The sequence below is a fragment of the Oncorhynchus nerka genome, linkage group LG16, assembly GCF_034236695.1.
Source record: "Oncorhynchus nerka isolate Pitt River linkage group LG16, Oner_Uvic_2.0, whole genome shotgun sequence".
NCBI lineage: Eukaryota > Metazoa > Chordata > Actinopteri > Salmoniformes > Salmonidae > Oncorhynchus > Oncorhynchus nerka.
Window position 1 is genome coordinate 35,819,285 of NC_088411.1, and position 22,701 is coordinate 35,841,985.

Genomic DNA, 22,701 nt, shown 5'->3' on the forward strand with positions numbered 1-22,701 from the left:
GTGGTATATAGAGGTGATGATGACTTACTTGCCCTTCTTGATGGTGTTCCTGCCCAGTAAAGGGTCCAGGACGGGTTCTACATTCTCACTGATGTTCTCTAACAGCAGAGTGTCTCCGTTAGACACAGCGCTCTCGATGCTGTCCAGGTACCTACACACACACACACACATACACACACACACACACACACACGCACACACACGCACACACACACACACACACACACACACACACACACACACACACACACACACACACAGGATAGGTAGTATATCAATGCCTGGTCAACAAGACCACACACTGGCTACTCTATCAAGACAGTGTGTGAGAAGGACTGACCCTTTCTGTCCCAGCCGGATGACTTTAAGGTTGTCTCCGTATTTCCTTTTGATCCACTTGATTCCCTGGAGCTGGGCATCCACGATGAGCGGCCAGCGTTCCGTGTTGCACAGGATGGTGGCGTTCTCAATGGACATGCGGTCACTAGGCAAGCCCTGGTTGCTCCAGGCAGCGATGTCTGCGTCATCTGTCAGCAACATCAGCGGGTCCAGCCCCTCTGTGATCGGGATGGGGACCTGGGAGAGGGAGGGATGAAACAGGAGATTACTACATCTGCATCACTTTGCTGGTTAGCAAATGTTTAATTGATAACACACTCATTCATGCAAGTCAATCTCCTTTCAGGTGATTAAGTCATGTTGAACTAATTTATCATTCTATTCATTCAGTGACCCGGGTCTGACTGTGATGTTTCCGTTACTGACGTATGGTTTGTGTGCTGAGCCAGGAGTGTGTGGTGTACCTTGAACTCTCTGAGGTAGTGTTAGGAGTGTGTGGTGTACCTTGAACTCTCTGAGGTAGTGTTAGGAGTGTGTGGTGTACCTTGAACTCTCTGAGGTAATGGCAGGAGTGTGTGGTGTACCTTGAGCTCTTTGAGGTAGTGTTAGCAGTGTGTGGTGTACCTTGAACTCTCTGAGGTAATGTCAGGAGTGTGTGGTGTACCTTGAGCTCTTTGAGGTAGTGTTAGGAGTGTGTGGTGTACCTTGAGCTCTTTGAGGTAGTGTTAGGAGTGTGTGGTGTACCTTGAACTCTTTGAGGTAGTGTTAGGAGTGTGTGGTATACCTTGAACTCTTTGAGGTAGTGTTAGGAGTGTGTGGTGTACCTTGAGCTCTTTGAGGTAGTGTTAGGAGTGTGTGGTGTACCTTGAGCTCTTTGAGGTAGTGTTAGGAGTGTGTGGTATACCTTGAACTCTTTGAGGTAGTGTTAGGAGTGTGTGGTGTACCTTGAGCTCTTTGAGGTAGTGTTAGCAGTGTGTGGTGTACCTTGAACTCTCTGAGGTAATGTCAGGAGTGTGTGGTGTACCTTGAGCTCTTTGAGGTAGTGTTAGGAGTGTGTGGTGTACCTTGAGCTCTATGAGGTAGTGTTAGGAGTGTGTGGTGTACTTTGAGCTCTCTGAGGTAGTGTTAGGAGTGTGTGGTGTACCTTGAGCTCTTTGAGGTAGTGTTAGGAGTGTGTGGTGTACCTTGAGCTCTTTGAGGTAGTGTTAGGAGTGTGTGGTGTACCTTGAGCTCTTTGAGGTAGTGTTAGGAGTGTGTGGTGTACCTTGAGCTCTTTGAGGTAGTGTTAGGAGTGTGTGGTATACCTTGAGCTCTTTGAGGTAGGGCAGCCAGTACTTGTCCATGAGTTCAATGCGGTACTTCTTGGTGAAGTAGCCCACGTAGGAGACGAAGGCAGAGATGAGCATGACGTCACCACTCAGAGTCTTCTCCTGGATCTTAAACTGGGCCACCGACTCTGACCAACGCACCTTCTCTGAGGCCAGACCTCCCACCAGCCTGCCAGAGAGAGAGAGACACAGTCACACCACGTGTCAATATGACAGTTATCAAAGATGGTAGACTAAATCTTATTAAATCAAAGATATAATTTCAAATTCTAAAAATATTCAAATATCTCTATACTTATACTGAATCAAATGTTCAAAGACACAGTTTGAATTTAAACCAGGAAGGCACAGGCAGTGAGTGTCATCCCATGTCTGTGGTTGTGTTTTGTGGTGCAGTGCTGTACTGTACTGTAGCTGCACGTCACCTGTTGGCCAGGGAGATGGTCTGATTGGTGGCGTCTGCTTCCTGTTGACACCTCAGCTTGTCCGATGTGGCCTTCTCAAACTCCGATGTCAGTTTGGCCAGGTTAGCATTCAGTTGCTAAATACAAGACAACAACATCCCTCTTTCATGGATAATAAGACCGGGAGGGTGAGAATAGAAAGACAGCAACAAGGCACATTTCTGTTTCACAATGGAATTATTCTATTCTACACTGTAAGTTTATGTCAACTTGAGTCAAATGAAGGAAACCAGCTACAATATTATTTCTAGTTCACTCAACTTAATAAGAAAAGTTCTGCTAACATACATTCCTGAGTTGTCTCAACACATTTGTCAAAGTTGAGTAAACTAGAAACCGTATTGCAGCTGGTTGCCTTGATTTTTTAAAGTTGACTCAACTTTTGATTTCTAGTCCTCTCAATTTAACAATGCAAGGATATCATTAGCTAAATTATTTAAGCTCCATGGACCAATGTAGCGAATTCGATGGGTAGCCCCGACCTGGTCCAGCAACGGTCAACCCAATACCTTAGCCATTACGCCAAGAGAACCGAAGTTGGATGAACTATAATAAATATTTTTACGTTGCGGGTCTCAGCAAACTAAACTCTATTGTGGGATCAACTCAGCTATTTGTGTTGCAGGATTTCAAATTCAACTCACATTGAGCAAAAATTGAATAAAATACAATTGTATTTGTCACATGTGCCGAATACAACAGGTGAAGACCTTACAGTGAAATTATTACTTACAAGCCCTTAACCAACAATGCAGTTAAGAACAAATAAGTTTTAAGAAAGTATTTAATAAACTGAAGTAAACAAATAAAAAAAAATTAAATAACAAATAATTAAAGAACAACAATAAAATAACAGTAATGAGGCTATATACAGGGGGTACCGGGAAAGAGTCAATGTGCAGGGGCACAGGTTAGTCGAGGTAGTATGGGGGGGTAGCCATTTAGTTAGCTGTTCAGGAGTCTTATGGCTTGGGAATAGAAGCTATTAAGCTGCCTTTTAAACCTAGACTTGGCGCTCCGGTACCGCTTGCCATGCGGTAGCAGAGAGAACAGTCTATGACTAGGGTGGCTGGAGTCTTTGGCAATTTTTAGGGCCTTCCTCTGACACCGCCTGGTATAGAGGTCCTGGCTGGCAGGAAGCTTGGCCCCGGTGATGTACTGTGCCGTATGCAGTACCATCTGTAGTGCCTTGCTGTCGAGGCTGAGCAGTTGCCATACCAGGCTGTGATTTGTACACCAAGGAACCTCTCAACCTGCTCCACTACAGCCCTGTTGATGAGAATGGGGCCGTGCTTGGCCCTTACTTTTCCTGTAGTCCACGATCATCTCCTTTGTCTTGATCACGTTGAGGGAGAGGTTGTTATCTTGGCACCACACTGTCAGGTCTCTGACCGCCTCCCTATAAGCTGTCTCACTGTTGTTGGTGATCAGGCCTACATCTGTTGTGTCGTCGGCAAACTTAATGATGGTGTTGGAGTCGTGCTTGGCCATGCAGTCATGGGTGAACAGGGAGTACAGGAGGGGACTGACCCCTGAGGGGCCCCTATGTTGAGGATCAGTGTGGCAGATGTGTTGTTACCGACCCTTACCACCTGGGGGCGGCCCGTCAGGAAGTCCAGGATCCAGTTGCAGAGGGAGGTGTTTAGTCCCAGGGTCCTTAGCTTAGTGATGAGCTTTGAGGGCACTATGGTGTTGAACGCTGAGCTGCAGTCAATGAATAGCATTCTCACGTAGGTGTTCCTTTTGTCCAGATGGGAAAGGGCAGTGTGGAGTGCAATAGAGATTACGTCATCTGTGGATCTGTTGGGGCAGTATGCAAATTGAAGTGGGTCTAGCGTTCCTGGGATTATAGTGTTGATGTGAGCCATGACCAGCCTTTAAAAGCACTTCATGACTACAGACGTGAGTGCTACGGGTCGGTAAACATTTAGGCAGGTTACCGTGGTGTTCTTGGGCACAGGGACTATGGTGGTCTGCTTGGATTACATCTCCGGATTACATCTTCCAACTAAAGGCAACCGTGACAAAGAGAGGGAGAAGCATCCATCCATGTATACGGGTAAGAGAGTCTAGCAAGCTACATTTTCAGATATTACGCTTTTCGAATTTTGTCAGAAAGTCGTTTTCATTTCAAGTTAAAGTGTACTGTTAGCTAGCTAGCTAACGTTAGCTGGCTGGCTAGCTAGCTAACGTTACGTGTATGATCTGTGTAGTAATATTATTTGTATCTCAGAGCCATTTGCATTGCTAGTTATAGCCTAATGTTAGCTAGCTAACATTGAACCTGGTTGGTTAGCTACCTGCAGATACATGCAGGGTAGTAATGTTATGAGTTGGGATTATGGTTAATTGTTTAGCTAGCTAGCTACATGTCTAAACAAAAGACTCCACTATGCAAGTAACTATTTCACTAGAATGTTTATGTCACTGCGAAAACAGTTGATAGCCGTAGCTGGTAAATTCGCTCTGGCTATCTACTCCGATTTCAGAGCACTCTCATCTGAGTGTGCAGAATAACTGACGAATTTACGAACGTTAAATATGGCTGTCTGTAAACATTGGCAAAAAAAGCATAATTAAATTGTTGCCAGCAGCACAGATACATTCCCCAACGCTCTGGATGACATAAAAACAGCCTAACCAAGTCTAGGGAGAGTAAAATGGTCAGTGAGCTGTTCTCTCATTTCTGTCTGGAAGTAGCTAGCAGGCTAGCCAACGTTAGCCAGTTAGCTTGGGTGCTTGACTGCTGTTGTTGGGTCAGAACCAACCCTACTTTTCGGCCAGAGCTTCCAGTGTGCGCTCTGAACGCTCCAAGAGACGAAACGCTCTGAATTTACGAATACCCAGAGCACACTCTAGCACTCCAGATTAAATTTACGAACAAACCCATAGTATAAGCCAGCCTTTAGTCTTGAAATCATAGCCTCACATGTGAATCCTTAAAGAGAAGGGTGGGGCTAAAGCTTTTAAGAGGGTGTGAACGATGCTGAATGGGTGTAGACAAAGAAGAGCTCTTCAGTAGGTACCAAAACATAGATAGGGCCATTTTTTCAAAAGTGAGGTTACACGTTTATCACCTTTCAAAGCAGAATTACTTTCCCATTGTTCCTCAACTGTAGTGTATGATATACCATTTCCTAGCTCTGAGTCTCTCCTTTTATCCAATGTAAAAAACACCATTTCAAATCGAGCCGATCGGTCATATATAAGTGAATTCGCCAAATACTTGTGGTCCCCTAAAATGGGGAGATTATGTCCAAAAAGTGCTGTAATTTCTAAAAAGTTCACCTGATATCGATGAAAATACCCTCAAATTAAAACTGACAGTCTGCACTCTAACCTTTTAGTCATTGTATCATTTCAAATCCAAAGTGCTGGAGTAAAAGGTCCCCCAAAAAATGTCACTGTCCCAATACTTTTGAAGCTCACTGTAGATGCACATCTTAAATCAGGTTACAGACCAGTTAACTAGGCCTAAGACCCCTAGATTTAGCGAGTGCAACTATATTAGAAGGCTAGTTAATCAGTTTTGTAACAATTCTATTGTATTCTCTCACATTGATCTTGGTCTTGATGATGGAGAGTTTGTCCAAGGCAGCGGCTAGCTCAGCATTGGCCTGGGCCAGAGTCTGGCGTTTGGGCTCCACATCACAGTACACCTCGTAGAACATCACAATGTTGATGCACCACGAACACAGACCTGCAGCAGCAAGTGACTTAGAGCGGATGTATTCTGGCTCGAATGTGGGGTCATTCTTAAACGGTCTGCACAGGGAATAAAAAGAAGATACACACAAAATCTATCATCAACAAGATATAAAAGAAAATAAGGGGAAAAGGGACTCAAATCTTCAGAGAAATAAGGATTTCCTGATGAATCAGCTAAAGTGTTTGAATGTCAGCTAGGTTTGTGTTTCTCACTGGAAGGCCTTAATGCAGGTGTCAGGGATGTTCTCCTTGTTGTAGTTGATCAGGGCGTCCAGGAAGGCGTCCACCTTAGCCATGACGTTCTTGGCAGCCTTCCAGCTCTTGTCTTTAGGCACCTTCCCTCCGGGGGCCATCAGGATCATCACAGCACCCATCACGTTCACCACCGCCTCCGGAGGTGAGCCAAACGACTTCAACTCTGTCAGGTTGTTCTGCAGTACAGGGGGAACAGAGAGGTTATACGACACACAGAGTCACTTAACTCACTGAACAACACATACATACTCTTCAGCATTTTCGGCTCACTGCAGTAGTTTCAATGCTCGATTCCTACTAATCTTGTTAACTATCCTAGAATGTGTTGAAAGCTCTATACATACTTACACACACACACACGTTATGTTCTATCACCGTGGGGCCCTAAAATTAATTTCCATTGAAATTCCCTAAACTTAACTATAACCACTAACTCTTTACCCCAACTCTAATTCTAACCCAAACCCCTAAACTTAAAATAGCCTTTGTCCTCATGGGGACTTGGGAAATGGCCCCTCCGGGAGAATGTTCCTTGTTTTATCCTTGTGGGGACATTTGGGGATTTTAGAAACCAACCCCCACACACACACACACATCCAGACCTTGTTGAGAGTGTTGAGAGCCTCCTGGGCAGCCAACAGTGCAGGTTCTGCTTTGGCCAAGTCCTCTTCACAAGACCTCTGTTTCTCTCCCACATTCTTGGCGATTACTTGCACTTTGAGCTCCTCATCGTTGGCTATGACCTTCTCCTTGGACACTTTCTCTGTTTCTACACCGACCACCTCGATGAGCTTGTCAGCATCCTCATTCTTCTGCTTGAGCTCCACCTCCTGCACGGCCAGCTTGGCCTTCAGATCATCCACCTGGTGGAGGGAACACACACATCAGAAACAGAACACAACTACACACACATCAGAGACAGAAGACAACGCTGTGCAACACTTCTGCAGGTTGTTCATCATTGGTGTAAAAGGAGAATATGTTCTTAGTCAACTTCATTGGTAAATTCAAGTTTGGTGGGTTATAAATGTATCAATGCCTAATACAGTAATGACTAGTGGTGGGCACTAATATCGATAATATCGATTTCGTTTGATATCGATATGACGTAGGCATGATATCGTTTAAAACTTATTTTACCCGCTTTCTACACTCTTTTGTAAAAATAAATAAACGCACCAGCATTTCCTGCCGCACTCGGCGTATGGCTAGCAGAGCAAAGACATAGCATGGGTTCACCCATGGTGTCACGTCCTGACCTTAGTTCCTTTTTTATGTCTCTGTTTTAGTTTGGTCAGGGCGTGAGTTGGGGTGGGCATTCTATGTTTTGTATTCTATGTTTTGTATTTCTATGTGTTTCGCCTGGTATGGTTCCCAATCAGAAGCAGCTGGCAATCGTTGTCTCTGATTGAGAACCATACTTAGGTAGCCTGTTCCCACCTGTGTTTGTGGGTAGTTGTTTTCTGTCTCTCTACCAGACAGGACTGTTTCGGTTGTGTTTCAGTGTTCAGTTATTGAATACATTTAACATGGACACTTACCACGCTGCGTATTGGTCCGATCCTTCTTATTCCTCATCAGAAGAGGAAGACAATCGTTACACATGGGACTAGCTTGCTAACTCTAATCAAACAAAAATGTTGTCAAAACTTGCAAGATAATCCTTATGGCCACAATGTATTTCATGTTTCATTCATACATTTATTTGTTTCTTCACGAGTCAACCACCCTCACCTTATAGCAAACAATGGTGATGGAACAAAGTAGAAGGCAACAGACAACTGCTGGTGGAAAACTTTCTCACATTGTAAGAAAGCTAATAGTTGTTGTGCCATACGTGTGTTCTTTACATTATTTAGTTAATACTTGTGCACGCTTCATCTGGTTTTAACAAACATGTTTGCAGTTAGGCAACTGGCTATTTTTGCTTTAGTTAATGTTGCCTAACCCCAGCTAGTCAGCAAGCCAAGTACAGTGCCTTGCAAAAATATTCACCCCCTTGGCATTTTTCCTATTTTGTTGCAGTATAACCTATATTTTAAATTGATTTTTATTTGGATTTCATGTAATGGACATACACAAAATAGTCCAAATTGGTGAAGTGAAATGAAAAAAAGAACTTGTTTCAAAAAAGTATAAAAAAAAACGGAAAAGTTGTGCGTGCATATGTATTCACCCCCTTTGCTATGAAGCCCCTAAATAAGATCTGGTGCAACCAATTACCTTCAGAAGTCACATAATTAGTTAAATAAAATCCACCTGTGTGCAATCTAAGTGTCACATGATCTGTCACCTGATCTCAGTATATATACACCTGTTCTGAAAGGCCCCAGAGTCTGCAACACCACTAAGCAAGGGGCACTACCACGCAAGCGGCACTATGAAGACCAAGGAGCTCTCCAAACGGTTGTGGAGAAGTACAGATCAGAAGTACAGATCAGGGTTGGGTTATAAAAAATATCCGAAACTTTGAACATCCCACGGAGCACCATTAAATTCATTATTCAATGGAATTAATCAGAGAGGCAACAAAAAGACAAAAGATAACCCCGAAGGAGCTGCAAAGCTCCACAGTGGAAATTGGAGTATCTATCCATAGGACCACTTTAAGCCGTACACTCCACAGAGCTGGGCTTTACAGAAGAGTGTCCAGAAATAAATAAGCAAACATGTTTGGTGTTCATCAAAAGGCATGTGGGAGACTCCCCAAACATATGGAAGAAGGTACTCTGGTCAGATGAGACTAAAATTGAGCTTTTTGGCCATCAAGGATAACGCTATGTGTGGCGGAAACTCAACACTTCTCATCACCCCGAGAACACCATCCTCACAGTGAAGCATGTTGGTAGCAGCATTGTGCTGTGGGGATGATTTTCATCGGCAGGGGCTGGGAAACTGGTCAATAACAGCACTTACAGTTGACAGGGGCAGCTCTAGCAGGACACAAATTTGACGAACTGACTTGTTGGAAAGGTGGCATCCGATGACGGTGCCACGTTGAAAGTCACTGAGCACTTCATTAAGGCCATTCTACTGCCAATGTTTGTCTATGGAGATTGCATGGCCATGTGCTCAATTTTATACAGTACACCTGTCAGCAACGAGTGTAGCTGAAATAGCTGAATCCACTCATTTGAATGAGTAGCACAAATTATTTGAAAGGGCACAAATTATATAGAAATCTTAAAATGAAGATATGATATTGATACAGTATAAAATGTAATAGCCTGTTTGTGTTACATTTAGTGCAGGTGGATAACTAACTCCCAGACCGTGTGTGTGGTGGTATACTGTATATCTGACCTGAGCGGAGGTGTTCTCCAGTTTGGTTAATCCGTTCTCCAGGCGCTCCATCTTGGACAGCAGCTCGCTCCTCTTGACGGCCAGGAGGTTCTGGTAGAGTTTGATCTGCTCCAGGAAGGTCTTCGGCGTAGTGTAGTTGTAGCGACGGTCTGACAGCAGGTAGTTCTTGGACATCTCATTCACTGTCTTATGGACAAAGGCCATGAACTGGCTCAGAGAGTCCTTCACCTCGGGCTGGGGGGGAGAGAGAAAATCGTACACACAGGAATACAGTAAAAGCTAGATGAGGGGTCTACATGAGGCAACTCAGGGAATGGGCTAGGGATTGTTTTGGAAGGGGGTTGAGGGGTGTATAACGTGTCTTCCTCACCATGATGCCCTCTGTCTCGGAGAGGAAGCGAGCACTGACAGACACCAGCGCCTCCTCTGGCCACTCGTGGAACCAGTCAATGGAGGTGCAGTTGACCACCGCAGGGAACTTCCTGGCTCGCACCCTCAGAGTGGATCCCACCGGAGAGAAACACAGGATCACCTACAGGACAACACACAAGCGCACACACACTTTTACCCACCTAGCATATTTGGTTCCTTGGAAGTTGTGGGAATGTATGTTTTTGGTTTCACATTGGTTGTGGCAACGAAGCCATACGTTTCCTGACCGGTAAAACTAAACGCTTTTATATGCTCTGAAAACAGAAGTGAAAATGTAGCCTGATCTGGGAATGTTAATTTTTAGGTTGCAGGGAGGTTCTGAGAATGTTTTACTCTGGTTCCCTGAAAGTTTGCCTGGGAGGTTTTATTAACGCTCTGAGAACGGAAATTATTTGAAGGTAATTAAATAACATTATGCGAACATTCTCAAAATGTATTATGGTTATTATTGAACGTTTTTTTTAACACTCTAAGAATGGAATCTAAAGGTTATTTGGAGGTTTTTAACTAACTTCCTTAAACCTTTCACTTAACGTTTCAATAATACTTTTAATACCTCATCACTACCCCTAACTATTTTGGGGAAACTTTTTTGAACTCCAAACACAGATAGGACACATGGAAATGTATTTTCTCATGCATTAATCATGCATTTAATTTATTGTGACACGGCATCAGTGATAATCCAAAATCCTGTGGTCTTCTGTTATCTATCCATGGATCTAGTGAAATCTAATTTTATTAGTCACATCCACATATTTAGCAGATGTTATTGTGAGTGTAGCTAAATACTTGTGCTTCTAGCTCCAACAGTGCAGTAGTATCTAACAATTCACAACAATACACACAAATCTAAAAGTAAAATAATGGAATTAAGAAATATATAAATAATAGGATGAGCAATGTCTGAGTGGCATTGACTAAAATACAGTAGAATACAGTATGTAAACATTATTAAAGTAACTAGTGTTCCATTTAAAGTGACCGGTGATTCCATGTCTATTGTAACGACCCTGGGTTTATAAGCGCGGAAATCGATTCTGCCGTTCGAGCATGCTTTTGCGGCACAGTCGATAGCGCGCCGGACCTCGGGCTCGAAGGTCGAGGGTTCGAGACCTGCTCCCTGCTGTTTCATTACACTATGTACATAGAGCAGCAGCCTCTAACGTGCAGGGTTGAGTAACCGGGTGGTAGCCGGCTAGTGACAGTGACTTAAGTTCAGGGCAGGGTACTGGGTGGAGGCTGGCTAGTGATGGCTATTTAACAGTCTGATGGGCTTGAGATAGAAGCTGTTTTTCAGTCTTGGTCCCAGCTTTGATGCACCTGTATTGACCTCGCCTTCTAGATGGTAGCGGGGTTGTCAGGCAGTGGCTCAGGTGGTTGATGTCCTTGATGACTTTTTTGGCCTTCCTGTGACGGGTGCTGTACAGTAGGTGTCCTGAAGGGCAGGCAGTGTGCCCCTGGTGATGCGTTGGGTAGACCGCACCACTAGGGCTGTGGCGGTCACACAATTTCGTCAGCCGGTGATTGTCAAGCAAATAACTGTCCGTCTCACTGTAATTCACCGTTAATTAACAAACTAATATATAATCTCTTTGCTTCCACACATCCACTGATGCTGACCTTTGGAACAACTACATTTTTAAAAGTCTAATAAACCCATGTAATATAGCCTTCACCTTCACAATAAATCTATTATTTATTTTAGACAGGTGTCACGTTCTGACCATAGTTCTTGTGTGTTTTCCTTGTTTTATTGTTGGTCAGGACGTGAGCTGGGTGGGCATTCTATGTTGTGTGTCTAGTTTGTCTTTCTGTGTTTGGCCTGATATGGTTCTCAATCAGAGGCAGGTGTTAGTCATTTGTCTCTGATTGGGAACCATATTTAGGTAGCTTGTTTTGTGTTGGGGTTTGTGGGTGATTGTTTCCTGTCTTTGTGTTTTCTGCACCAGTTAGGACAGTTTCGGTTTTCACGGTTATTGTTTTGTATTCTGTTCATGTTGAGTTACCTTATTAAAATAACATGAACTCTAACCACGCTGTGTTTTAGTCCGCCTTTAGTCTGGCTCAAGCCTGATGAATTTCCTGCATTAAATGAGGCCTCTCCTGCTGGTTACACTAATGACCATATCCCTCTCTCATCCCGCAAAGGTGGAGGTGTTGCTAACATTTATGACAGCAAATGTTAATTTACAAGAAAAAAAAGACGACTGTTTTCGAATTTTGAGCTTCTAGTCATGAAATCTATGCAGCCGACTCAATCACTTTTTATAGCTACTGTTTAAAGGCCTCCTGGACCGTATACAGTGTTCCCCGCCGAGTTCCCTGAATTCCTATCGCACCTTGTAGTCATGGCATGTAATATAAAAAAGTTTGGTGACTTCAATATTCACATGGAGAAGTCCACAGACCCATTCCAAAAGGCTATCGGAGCCATCATCGACTCAGTGGGTTTTGTCCAACATGTCTCCAAACATACGCATTGCCACAATCATACCCTGGATCTAGTTTTTTCCCGTGGAACCGATATTGTGGATCTTTAAAAAAATCCTCATTATCCTGGACCATCGGACCACCAACTTATTACGTTTGCAAGTCTTTACTGAAGACTAATTTCTTCAGTAGGTCCTATGATTGCGTGTAGTCTGGCCCAGGGGTGCGAAGGTGAATGACAAGGCACTGGAGTGACAAACCACCCTTGCTGTCTCTCCCTGGCCGGCTCCCCTCTCTCCACTGGGATTCTCTGCCCCTGACCCTATTACAGGAGCTGAGTCACTGGCTTGCTGGTGCTCTCCTATTCCGTCCCTAGGAGGGGTGCATCACATCATGCAAGCCTTTTTTTTCTCTCCATATACTTAACTTCAGTGGGTTGAGTCACTGATCTTCCAGTCTGGTTTTGCGCCCCCTCGGGCTCGTGTGGTGGGGGAGATTTTCGTGGGCTATACTCAGTCTTGTCTCAGGGTAGTAAAGTCGCCACTATTTATGCTGCAATAGTCTATGTGCCGGGGGGCTAGGGTCAGTCTGTCCTATCTGGTGTAATTCTCCTGTCTTATCTGGTGTCCTGTATGATCTTAAGTATGCTCCCTCTAACTCTCCCCTCCCAGAGGACTTGAGCCCTAGGACTATGCCTCAGGACTACCTGGCCTGATGACTCCTGGCTGTCCCCGTACCCAGTATATTGTGCTGCTGCTCCAGTTTCTGCTGTCCGGCCTGCGGCTATGGAATCCTGACCTGTTCACCGAACACACTACACACTACTACTCTGAATGCATGGCATTGAAAAGCTAACTGACATTTACTTCTGAGGTGCTGACCTGTTGCACCCTCTATAACCACTGTGATTATTATTTGACACTGCTGGTCATCTATGAACGTTTGAACATCTTAAAGAATGATCTGGCCTTAATGGCCATGTACTCTTATAATCTCCACCGGGCACAGCCAGAAGAGGACTGGCTACCCCTCAGGGCCTGGTTCTTCTCTAGGTTTCTTCCTAGATTCCTGCCTTTCTAAGGAGTTTTTCCTAGCCACTGTACTTCTACATCTGCATTCCTTCTCTTTGGGGTTTGAGGCTGGGTTTCTGTATAAACACTGTGACATCTGCTGATGTAAAAATGGCTTTATAAATAAATTTCATTGATTGACAAGCACGCTTTAACCAAGCTCTAAGAAACATATGGTTCTCAGAACGTTATGTGCTAGCTGGGTGACCCCTCTGTAATGCTGCTGAACATACAGACCAAAACCCTCAACAGCCCCCAATGACAAGCCAGACTCTCAGAACGTTATGTGCTAGCTGGGTGACCCCTCTGTAATGCTGCTGAACATACAGACCAAAACCCTCAACAGCCCCCAATGACAAGCCAGACTCTCAGAACGTTATGTGCTAGCTGGGTGACCCCTCTGTAATGCTGCTGAACATACAGACCAAAACCCTCAACAGCCCCCAATGACAAGCCATACTCTCAGAACGTTATGTGCTAGCTGGGTGACCCCTCTGTAATGCTGCTGAACATACAGACCAAAACCCTCAACAGCCCCCAATGACAAGCCATACTCTCAGAACGTTATGTGCTAGCTGGGTGACCCCTCTGTAATGCTGCTGAACATACAGACCAAAACCCTCAACAGCCCCCAATGACAAGCCAGACTGGCCACACTGAGTATCACCTTGAGCTGTTTGCGGACTCTGTCGATGAAGAACTTCCAGCAGTTTTCGCGTGAGTCTGGCAGGCCCACAGCCTTGACCTCGTTCCTCATGGCAACAATGATGTTCTCCACCTCATCGTCTTGGAACAGACCAGGGATCTCCCCCGACGCCAGAAGATCATTGATCAGCACCAGGAACTCCTCCTCGGCCACCTGGCTGTCGGTCATCAGGAACACCGTCCCTATGTTCTTCACCCCAGCCTTCATGTACTGGGCAGCCACGTCCAACTACCAGGAGACAGAGGGAGAAGGGTGGGGAGAGGAGGAGAGAGGAGGGCAAGGGAGATGTGTGTCAGCATCTTAACAGAGGTTAACAGGTGGCCAGAGCATAGCATCACACCTTGAGGTCGGGGATGCCATAGCCTTTCCTCAGGGTGATCTGGAACACCTCCAGGTTGGCGATGCTGGCAGCGAGGCGAGACAGAGACTGCTTGCCGCTGCCGCCCACCCCGACCAGCAGGGCGTTACCGCGAGGAGACTCCAGGATACGGTTGATACGGCAGATATGGGACATTGCATCCTCAAACAGCACCTGAAGAACAAACACATATGCACGCACGCACACAAACAAACAGGGTCACAACAGGAAGGTCTAGGACTAGACTCTCTCTTCATCTCAATCAGGTTTTTAACTACTCTGGGTACTATCCAGTGATGACGCAATGCCAACACAAGGTATTTGCTTTTGTGGTGTGTCATAGTGGACTCACCAGGTTCATGACAGCGTTGATTTCGTTGTAGCTGTCCAGGCCCTCCAGTAGCAGCTTGTTCAGAACCACCCAGTCTGGAATAGGGAAGTATTTGGGCTCGCCGATGCCTTGGGCAAAGTGGCAAAAGATGTTGGGCTTCTCAAAGAGGAAACCTGCATCCATTTCCTGCAGACAGAGGAAAATACACACCAATATGGACAATGAGAAATCTACTGTTAATATTGAATAACTTTATTCAACATTAGTTTAGATTTTTTCTCAATATCAGACAATATGTGTGTGTGTGTGTGTGTGTGTGTGTTAAGTCTTACCTCGAAGCACTTCTTGCAGATCTCTCCCTCAATCTTGGCAAACAGCACCATGTCCTTCTCCTCCACCAGCTTGTCTCCGTACACACGGTCACACTCATGAAGCCACAGTCTCACCAGCTCAGCAGGGGCCCTCACACACTCTGGCATGGAGAACAGAAGTCCCTGGCAGCAGACAGGAGAGACACAGAGGGACCAATTGAACATCTCACACACAGGCACTAACATGATGGTGAACTCCACCACATTTACACACACAGACAGCAAGATATCTCCTTCCTCTCCTCAGTAATCCATAACAAAGTGTCTCAAACCAACTTTATGATGTATGATCAAGATGCCCATCATATAGGTGTAAGGGAGAAGGGTTTACCTGGAAGATGTTGGAGAGGTCTCTGAGGTTAAAGACGTAGTGGAACTTGACTGCCGTGGGAAGGAAGGAGGTGGAGATCCTCTGGTGGAACACTGGAGAAGAAAATATACACACAGACAGGTAAGAACATGGAAACAGGGAAAATACTGTAGGCCTATATAATGCATTGGTTTCCCCCATCTCTGACTCTAGTTCAATGTCATCAAATTAGATGGATGAGATGTTGAATTAAGTCATTACATTTTCAGTTTGACATGATGATTATCTCAGTGTTTCTAGGTAGTGTTCTTACTGATTGCGGAGGTGACCAGCGTAGAGCAGAACTTCTTGACGGCGGGGAGAAAGCCATTCATGTCCAGATGTTGGGAGAAGATGGAGTTGTAGATGCTTTGGAGTGCGTCCTGGCCTGGGAAACTCACCGCAAAGACACAGAAGTGCCTCTGAGAGAGAGAGAGAGAGAGAGAGAGAGAGAGAGAGAGAGAGAGAGGGAGAGAGAGAGAGAGAGAGAGAGAGAGAGAGAGAGAGAGAGAGAGAGAGAGAGAGAGAGAGAAAGATAGAGAGAAAGAGAGAGAGCAGGTTTACAGTATATTACCATACATAAGGCAACTATGGGATGCAGAGGGTCAAGGGCAGTCTAAAACAGAACGACTAGAGAGGTTTCTTCTACTATGCTTATTCTCCAGCCTTGTGTGTAATGTTAGTCTGGTGAGTACCTGCAGTCGGGGGTCGATGGTGAAGCTGCCAGCTGTAGGGTTCATACAGGCCACGTACTGGCAGTTATGGATGTCCTTCAGAGTCAGCTTGGCTCTGTCATACCTGGGACGGGAGGCAGGGAGAGGGGGATGAAAGGGAGGGAGAGAGGAGGAGAGAGGGAGAGAGAGATAGAGGGATCAAAACAGTGATTGTAGTTATGTTGTGGTTGTGTAGTGGTTGACTAGTCAATGGCTGTGATCGTACCAGTGTCCGTGGTCCATGTGCTGGCGGATGAGTGTGTGCGGAGCCACAGTGAAGTACTTGTCGACCTCAGGCATGTTCATGTCGTCTATGAAGTAGATGAGACTCTTGCTGCCGGGGGGGCCGTAGTTCCGGCCTGCCTTCTTCTCCAGGGGTTTCTCCAGTATGGCCTGCAGCATGGCCGAGGTTGTGTAGAAGTTGAAGGGGACAGACTGGACCACATAGTAATCAGTGCTGAGGCTGCGGAGCTTGTCTCCCATCAGGACTGACTTGCCACTGCCCGCGTTGCCCACCAACATCACAGGACACTTCCTCTCCATCAGTTTGTCCATGAAGTAGCGGATACGGATGGTCTCAGCCGTGTGAACCAGAGACGCCTGAGAGGAACAGGAGACAGAGAGTAAAGGTCAGCAGAATAACTCTCCAGAATCTGAGGCTTAACAATCCTCTTAAGCTGACTGTCACTGAAATCGGGCACTAGAATTCCTTTAAAAAACATGTAGATGTTTACATGACTTATTTGATCGATTTCTCACTGTTTTATAAGTCAGAAGACAGCAATCCAGACTTTCCTAGGAGCATGTAAATGTTCTCTGTCAAATAAACGTGTATTTGCCTCCCTCTGGTGTTTGACTGCATCATTACATCGATTTATTCCACTTCACTGCAACATTACATCAAAAGGGCAGTCCTTAGAAAAACATTTATCCAGCTCGGCTGCTTCATGCCACAGATATGGCAAAGCAATCGTTGAATTTGTCTCAGGCAGGCGGATCTAAATACATAACTTTCATAGCATTATGATAAAGAATGCGATCTACACACTTTCTTAAACCTAAAATAAGTAAAGATGTAATTGTGTGTGGAAATCAAACATTTGTTTTTCATCGGAGGCAGACACATTGCATTTGCTCAGAACAACAGAATCAAGCCCTTTACATAGCCCTTCTCCCCTTGTCTGTAGGCGGTACACATGCTGTTTAAATGGCCCAAATGTTAGACGTTCACAAATGTAACAAATTTTGACGAAAGAATGAAAAGGCGTTTTCATTTCATTCACAATTTTTTAATTTATTATAACCCCTCTCCTGTGAAGTCGTGACTTGCGACATACGCCTAGTTTCCTGAAACGGGTCACATATCATCACATTTGTATATGTTTTATTGTACTTTTATTGTGTATTAGATCATATGGGTTGAAAATTGTTTTTTTGTCAGACATAAATATACTATTCAAGGTGAAAGCCAAAGGTCATAGCTTTCTAGGGAGGGGAAACACTACTACATCAATAACATATTGCCCTCTTGCTAGATTGATGACTGAAGCCAAAGGTCATAGCTTTCTAGGGAGGGGAAACACTACTACATCAATAACATATTGCCCTCTTGCTAGATTGATGACTGAAGCCAAAGGTCATAGCTTTCTAGGGAGGGGAAACACTACTACATCAATAACATATTGCCCTCATGCTAGATTGATGACTGAAGCCAAAGGTCATAGCTTTCTAGGGAGGGGAAACACTACTACATCAATAACATATTGCCCTCTGGCTAGATTGATGACTGAAGCCAAAGGTCATAGCTTTCTAGGGAGGGGAAACACTACTACATCAATAACATATTGCCCTCATGCTAGATTGATGACTGAAGCCAAAGGTCATAGCTTTCTAGGGGTGGGGGACACTACTACATCAATAACATATTGCCCTCTGGCTAGATTGATGACTGAAGCCAAAGGTCATAGCTTTCTAGGGGTGGGGGACACTACTACATCAATAACATATTGCCCTCTTGCTAGATTGATGACTGAAGCCAAAGGTCATAGCTTTCTAGGGAGGGGAAACACTACTACATCAATAACATATTGCCCTCATGCTAGATTGATGACTGAAGCCAAAGGTCATAGCTTTCTAGGGGTGGAGGACACTACTACATCAATAACATATTGCCCTCTTGCTAGATTGATGACTGAAGCCAAAGGTCATAGCTTTCTAGGAGTGGGACACACACACTACTACATCAATAACATATTGCCCTCTTGCTAGATTGATGACTGAAGCCAAAGGTCATAGCTTTCTAGGGGTGGGGACACACACTACTACATCAATAACATATTGCCCTCTTGCTAGATTGATGACTGAAGCCAAAGGTCATAGCTTTCTAGGGAGGGGGACACACACTACTACATCAATAACATATTGCCCTCTTGCTAGATTGATGACTGAAGCCAAAGGTCATAGCTTTCTAGGGAGGGGGACACACACTACTACATCAATAACATATTGCCCTCTTGCTAGATTGATGACTGAAGCCAAAGGTCATAGCTTTCTAGGGAGGGGGACACACACTACTACATCATTACAATATTGCCCTCTTGCTAGATTGATGACTGAAGCCAAAGGTCATAGCTTTCTAGGGAGGGGGACACACACTACTACATCAATAACATATTGCCCTCTTGCTAGATTGATGACTGAAGCCAAAGGTCATAGCTTTCTAGGGAGGGGGACACACACTACTACATCAATAACATATTGCCCTCTTGCTAGATTGATGACTGAAGCCAAATGTCATAGCTTTCTAGGGAGGGGGACACACACTACTACATCAATAACATATTGCCCTCTTGCTAGATTGATGACTGAAGCCAAAGGTCATAGCTTTCTAGGGAGGGGGACACACACTACTACATCAATAACATATTGCCCTCTTGCTAGATTGATGACTGAAGCCAAAGGTCATAGCTTTCTAGGGAGGGGGACACACACTACTACATCATTACAATATTGCCCTCTTGCTAGATTGATGACTGAAGCCAAAGGTCATAGCTTTCTAGGGAGGGGGACACACACTACTACATCATTACAATATTGCCCTCTTGCTAGATTGATGACTGAAGCCAAAGCGAAACAACGCAAAATGGCTGTCAGCTCAATTAACTCTCCAAAATCGAAATTTATTTGAGATAAACGTCTTACTACAACACTGTTGCAGAGCACCTCCTAACAAAGACAAACTACAATGTCCTAAGAGTCTTGGAAGCTAAGAGTTAGTCCACCGTGTCATTCATTAATTGGGTGAGTTGCTAGGCAGACAGACAGGACTCTGACCTGCAGTGGGAGGTCTGGATCCAGCTGGAACTTGGGGACTAACTCTGTCCAGGGCTGGAACTTCTTGGAGTCTCTGTCGATGTAGTAGTCAAACACAGTCCCTGCAGATGGGAACTTGATGGTCTTGAACTCATTCACCCACCACTTACTGAACTCCACACGGTAGTCTGTCAGCTACCGACCAAACACACACATACAGACAGAGAGAGAGAAGTTAAGATAGTCTGAACTTAGCAGAATCTGACTGTCACTTTCCTTCACTTGTTCATGGAAAGTCTGCATTTCACACAGTGAAAATATTACCCTGGCTGCCTCTGAAATGGCATGGTATTCCCTATATAGTGCACTACTTTTGACCAGGGCCGTAGAGGGATGCAGTGACCCCCTTTGGACTTTAGCGATTTTAGCGTTTTTTAACACCTGTAACTGCCACTATCTGCAATCTTTTTACTTTATTTTTTATTTTACATAGTCCACAAGGTGGCACAGCACCCCTCTTACAGTATTTGGGGAGAACCCTGCACGCCTTGAGGATGAATGTAGTCCTGAGGGGGTAGGTACCTGGTCCTGGAACATGGCCCCTCCGAAGGCCCAGATGCAGGCGAACACAAAGTAGAGCTCGTAGAGTTCTTTGTTGGAGTCGGGCGGGGTGTTCTCAGGCACCAGTAGAAACTCCATGAAGTGGAGCAGGGTTTGGACCAGTGTGACCTCTGGGATAGGAGTGATTTTCTTGAAGCCGAACTTGAGCTTCTCCAGACAGGTAGGCAGGTACTTGTCAAACAGGATGAACAGGTTGGCTTTCTCCGACTGGACCTCTCGCTTCTCGATCCAGCTGGTCACCACCCTGAAGGAACACAATAACAGACAGGACACATGGTCACTCAGGTCAATAAATGTGTTGCAGGTTAGGGGTTAATTCCACAAATTAATGGATTATAATTAAATTCTCTTTCCCTGTAAATTCCATTTAATTCAACTCAAATTCCAGGTCAGACTTTGAATTCAGAGATAATTAAATTCCTCTGAATTCCAATGTTAGGTAAATTCCAATAATTCAATTCCCAATTAAATATCATCCCCAACAATTTCCCAAATTCCAATTAGAATTCAATTCCTTCAGGCTTTTAGGCTGATCATGTCACTGTTCAGTCAGCATAGCTATACTGGAACTATAGAAATACAAATTGCAGTCCATTTCTTATACTAAATGCATTCATTCCATCAACTGGAAAATGTACAAATATTGAATTCCAATTCAAATCAATTCCAAATATTATTATTTTTACAATTCCAATTCAAACTTGAATTCCAATTCTATAACTTGAAGATTGTTGAAATCCGAATTGAATTCAACATAAATTCTCCACTTCACGAGTGAATTCAAGAATTTCATTGGAATTTCAAATGAAATTGTAATTGACACCAACCCTAACGTGTCCAATTGTCCCTGTTCAAAGGTAGTGCACTATATAGGGAATAGGGTGTCATACGGGACACCACCGAGGTGTTCGATTTAATGTACACTATATGACCAAAATTATGTGGACACCTGTTCGTCGAACATCTCATTCCAAAATCACGGGCATTAATATGGAGTTGGTCCCCCCTTTGCTGCTATAACAGCCTCCACTCTTCTGGGAAGGCTTTCCACTAGATGTTGGAACATTGCAGCAGAGACTTACATTCAGCCACAAGAGCATCAGTGAGGTCAGGCACTGATGTTGGGCGATTATGCCTGGCTCGCAATCGGCGTTCCAATTCATCTCAAAGGTGGTCAATGGGTTTGAGGTCAGGGCTCTGTACAGACCAGTCAAGTTCTTCCACACCAATCTCGATAAACCATTTCTTTATGGACCTGTCTTTGTGCAGGGGAGTATTGTCATGCTGAAACAGGAAAGGACCTTCCTCAAACTGTAGCCAAGGTTGGAAGCACAGAATTGTCTAGAATGTCATTGTATGCTGTAGCATTACGATTCCCCTTCACTGGAACTAAGGGGCGTGCAAATCAGCCCCAGATCATTATTCCTCCTCCACCAAACTTTACAGTGGGCACTATGCATTCTGGTAGGTAGTGTTCTCCTGGCATCCGCCAAACCGAAATTCATCCGTCGGACTGCCAGATGGTGAAGCATGATTCATCACTCCAGAGAATGCGTTTCCACTGCACCTGAGTCTAATGACGGTGAGCTTTACACCACTCCAGCCGACACTTGGCATTGCGCATCTTAGGCTTGTGTGTGGTTGCTCAGCCATGAAAACCCATTTCATGAAGGCCCCGACAAACAGTTTGTGCTGACGTTGCTTCCAGAGTCAGTTTGGAACTTGGTAGTGAGTGTTGCAACCAAGGACAGACGATTTTAACGTGCTACGCACTTCAGCATTCCCCGGTCCCGTTTTGTGAGCTTGTGTGGCCTACCACTTCACGGCTGAGCCACTGTTGCTCCTAGACGTTTCCACTTCACAATAACAGCACTTACGGTTGCCCGGGGCAGCTCTAGAAGGGCAGAAATTTGATGAACTGACTTGTTGGAAAGGTGGCATCCTATGACGGTGCCACGTTGAAAGTCACTGAGCTCGTCAGTACGAGCAATTTCACTGCCAATGTTTGTCTATGGGGATGAATTTACTGTATGCTCGATTTTATACACCTGTCAGCAATGGGTATGGCTGAAATAGCCGAATCCACCAATTTGAAAGGGTGTCCACATACTTTTGTATATATAGTGTATGTGTAGGGAGGTACTGACGGGCTCCATCCCAGGTCAGCAGAGTTGATGAAGAGGATTCCAGCCCGGGACACGGTGGCTGGAGTGGCCGTCCGCAGGTCCTTAATCTCAAACACCAGACGCATGGTGGAGTTAAGAGGGATGCGTTCGTTACTGGCCAGAGTCAACACCTACACAGACACACACGGGGTTAGGACCATACAAACATACACACACAAGCAGTCTCTGTCTCACCTCGTTGCCAAAATCCCAAACCTGAAGGTGTTCCAGATCACCCTGAGATCAAGGTACACACACACAAACACACACAGACCTTGTTGTCATCCATGACAGTATTGAGGGATTCGATCCACATTGGGTCGATGTCTCCGTCCAGTACGATCCACTTGGGCCCGTCATGGCTGATGAGGGCCAAATCTCTCATCACACAGGAGAAAAGACCTGCAACCAGCGTGGCGGCACACAACATTACACAACAACCA

The 22,701-nt window shown here is 44.9% G+C and overlaps 1 protein-coding gene across 1 annotated transcript in view; it reads right to left on the reverse strand.

Annotated features, from left to right (window-relative positions):
• The window catches only part of LOC115144436 (dynein axonemal heavy chain 17), an 89,178-nt gene that overhangs the window by 34,664 nt on the left and 31,813 nt on the right, over positions 1-22,701 (reverse strand). The window contains exons 41-61 of the mRNA XM_065002321.1: positions 22,533-22,660; positions 22,241-22,389; positions 20,055-20,337; positions 19,494-19,667; positions 16,387-16,760; positions 16,143-16,245; positions 15,722-15,869; positions 15,430-15,521; positions 15,060-15,221; positions 14,749-14,913; positions 14,379-14,570; positions 14,000-14,266; positions 9,768-9,929; positions 9,398-9,631; positions 6,697-6,957; positions 6,053-6,270; positions 5,689-5,896; positions 2,093-2,208; positions 1,644-1,836; positions 341-576; positions 29-151 (exon numbers count right to left, since the gene is read on the reverse strand). Of these exons, the coding sequence (XP_064858393.1) occupies positions 29-151; positions 341-576; positions 1,644-1,836; positions 2,093-2,208; positions 5,689-5,896; positions 6,053-6,270; positions 6,697-6,957; positions 9,398-9,631; positions 9,768-9,929; positions 14,000-14,266; positions 14,379-14,570; positions 14,749-14,913; positions 15,060-15,221; positions 15,430-15,521; positions 15,722-15,869; positions 16,143-16,245; positions 16,387-16,760; positions 19,494-19,667; positions 20,055-20,337; positions 22,241-22,389; positions 22,533-22,660 (3,988 nt within the window). The remainder of the gene's footprint in view (positions 1-28; positions 152-340; positions 577-1,643; positions 1,837-2,092; positions 2,209-5,688; positions 5,897-6,052; positions 6,271-6,696; positions 6,958-9,397; positions 9,632-9,767; positions 9,930-13,999; positions 14,267-14,378; positions 14,571-14,748; positions 14,914-15,059; positions 15,222-15,429; positions 15,522-15,721; positions 15,870-16,142; positions 16,246-16,386; positions 16,761-19,493; positions 19,668-20,054; positions 20,338-22,240; positions 22,390-22,532; positions 22,661-22,701) is intronic.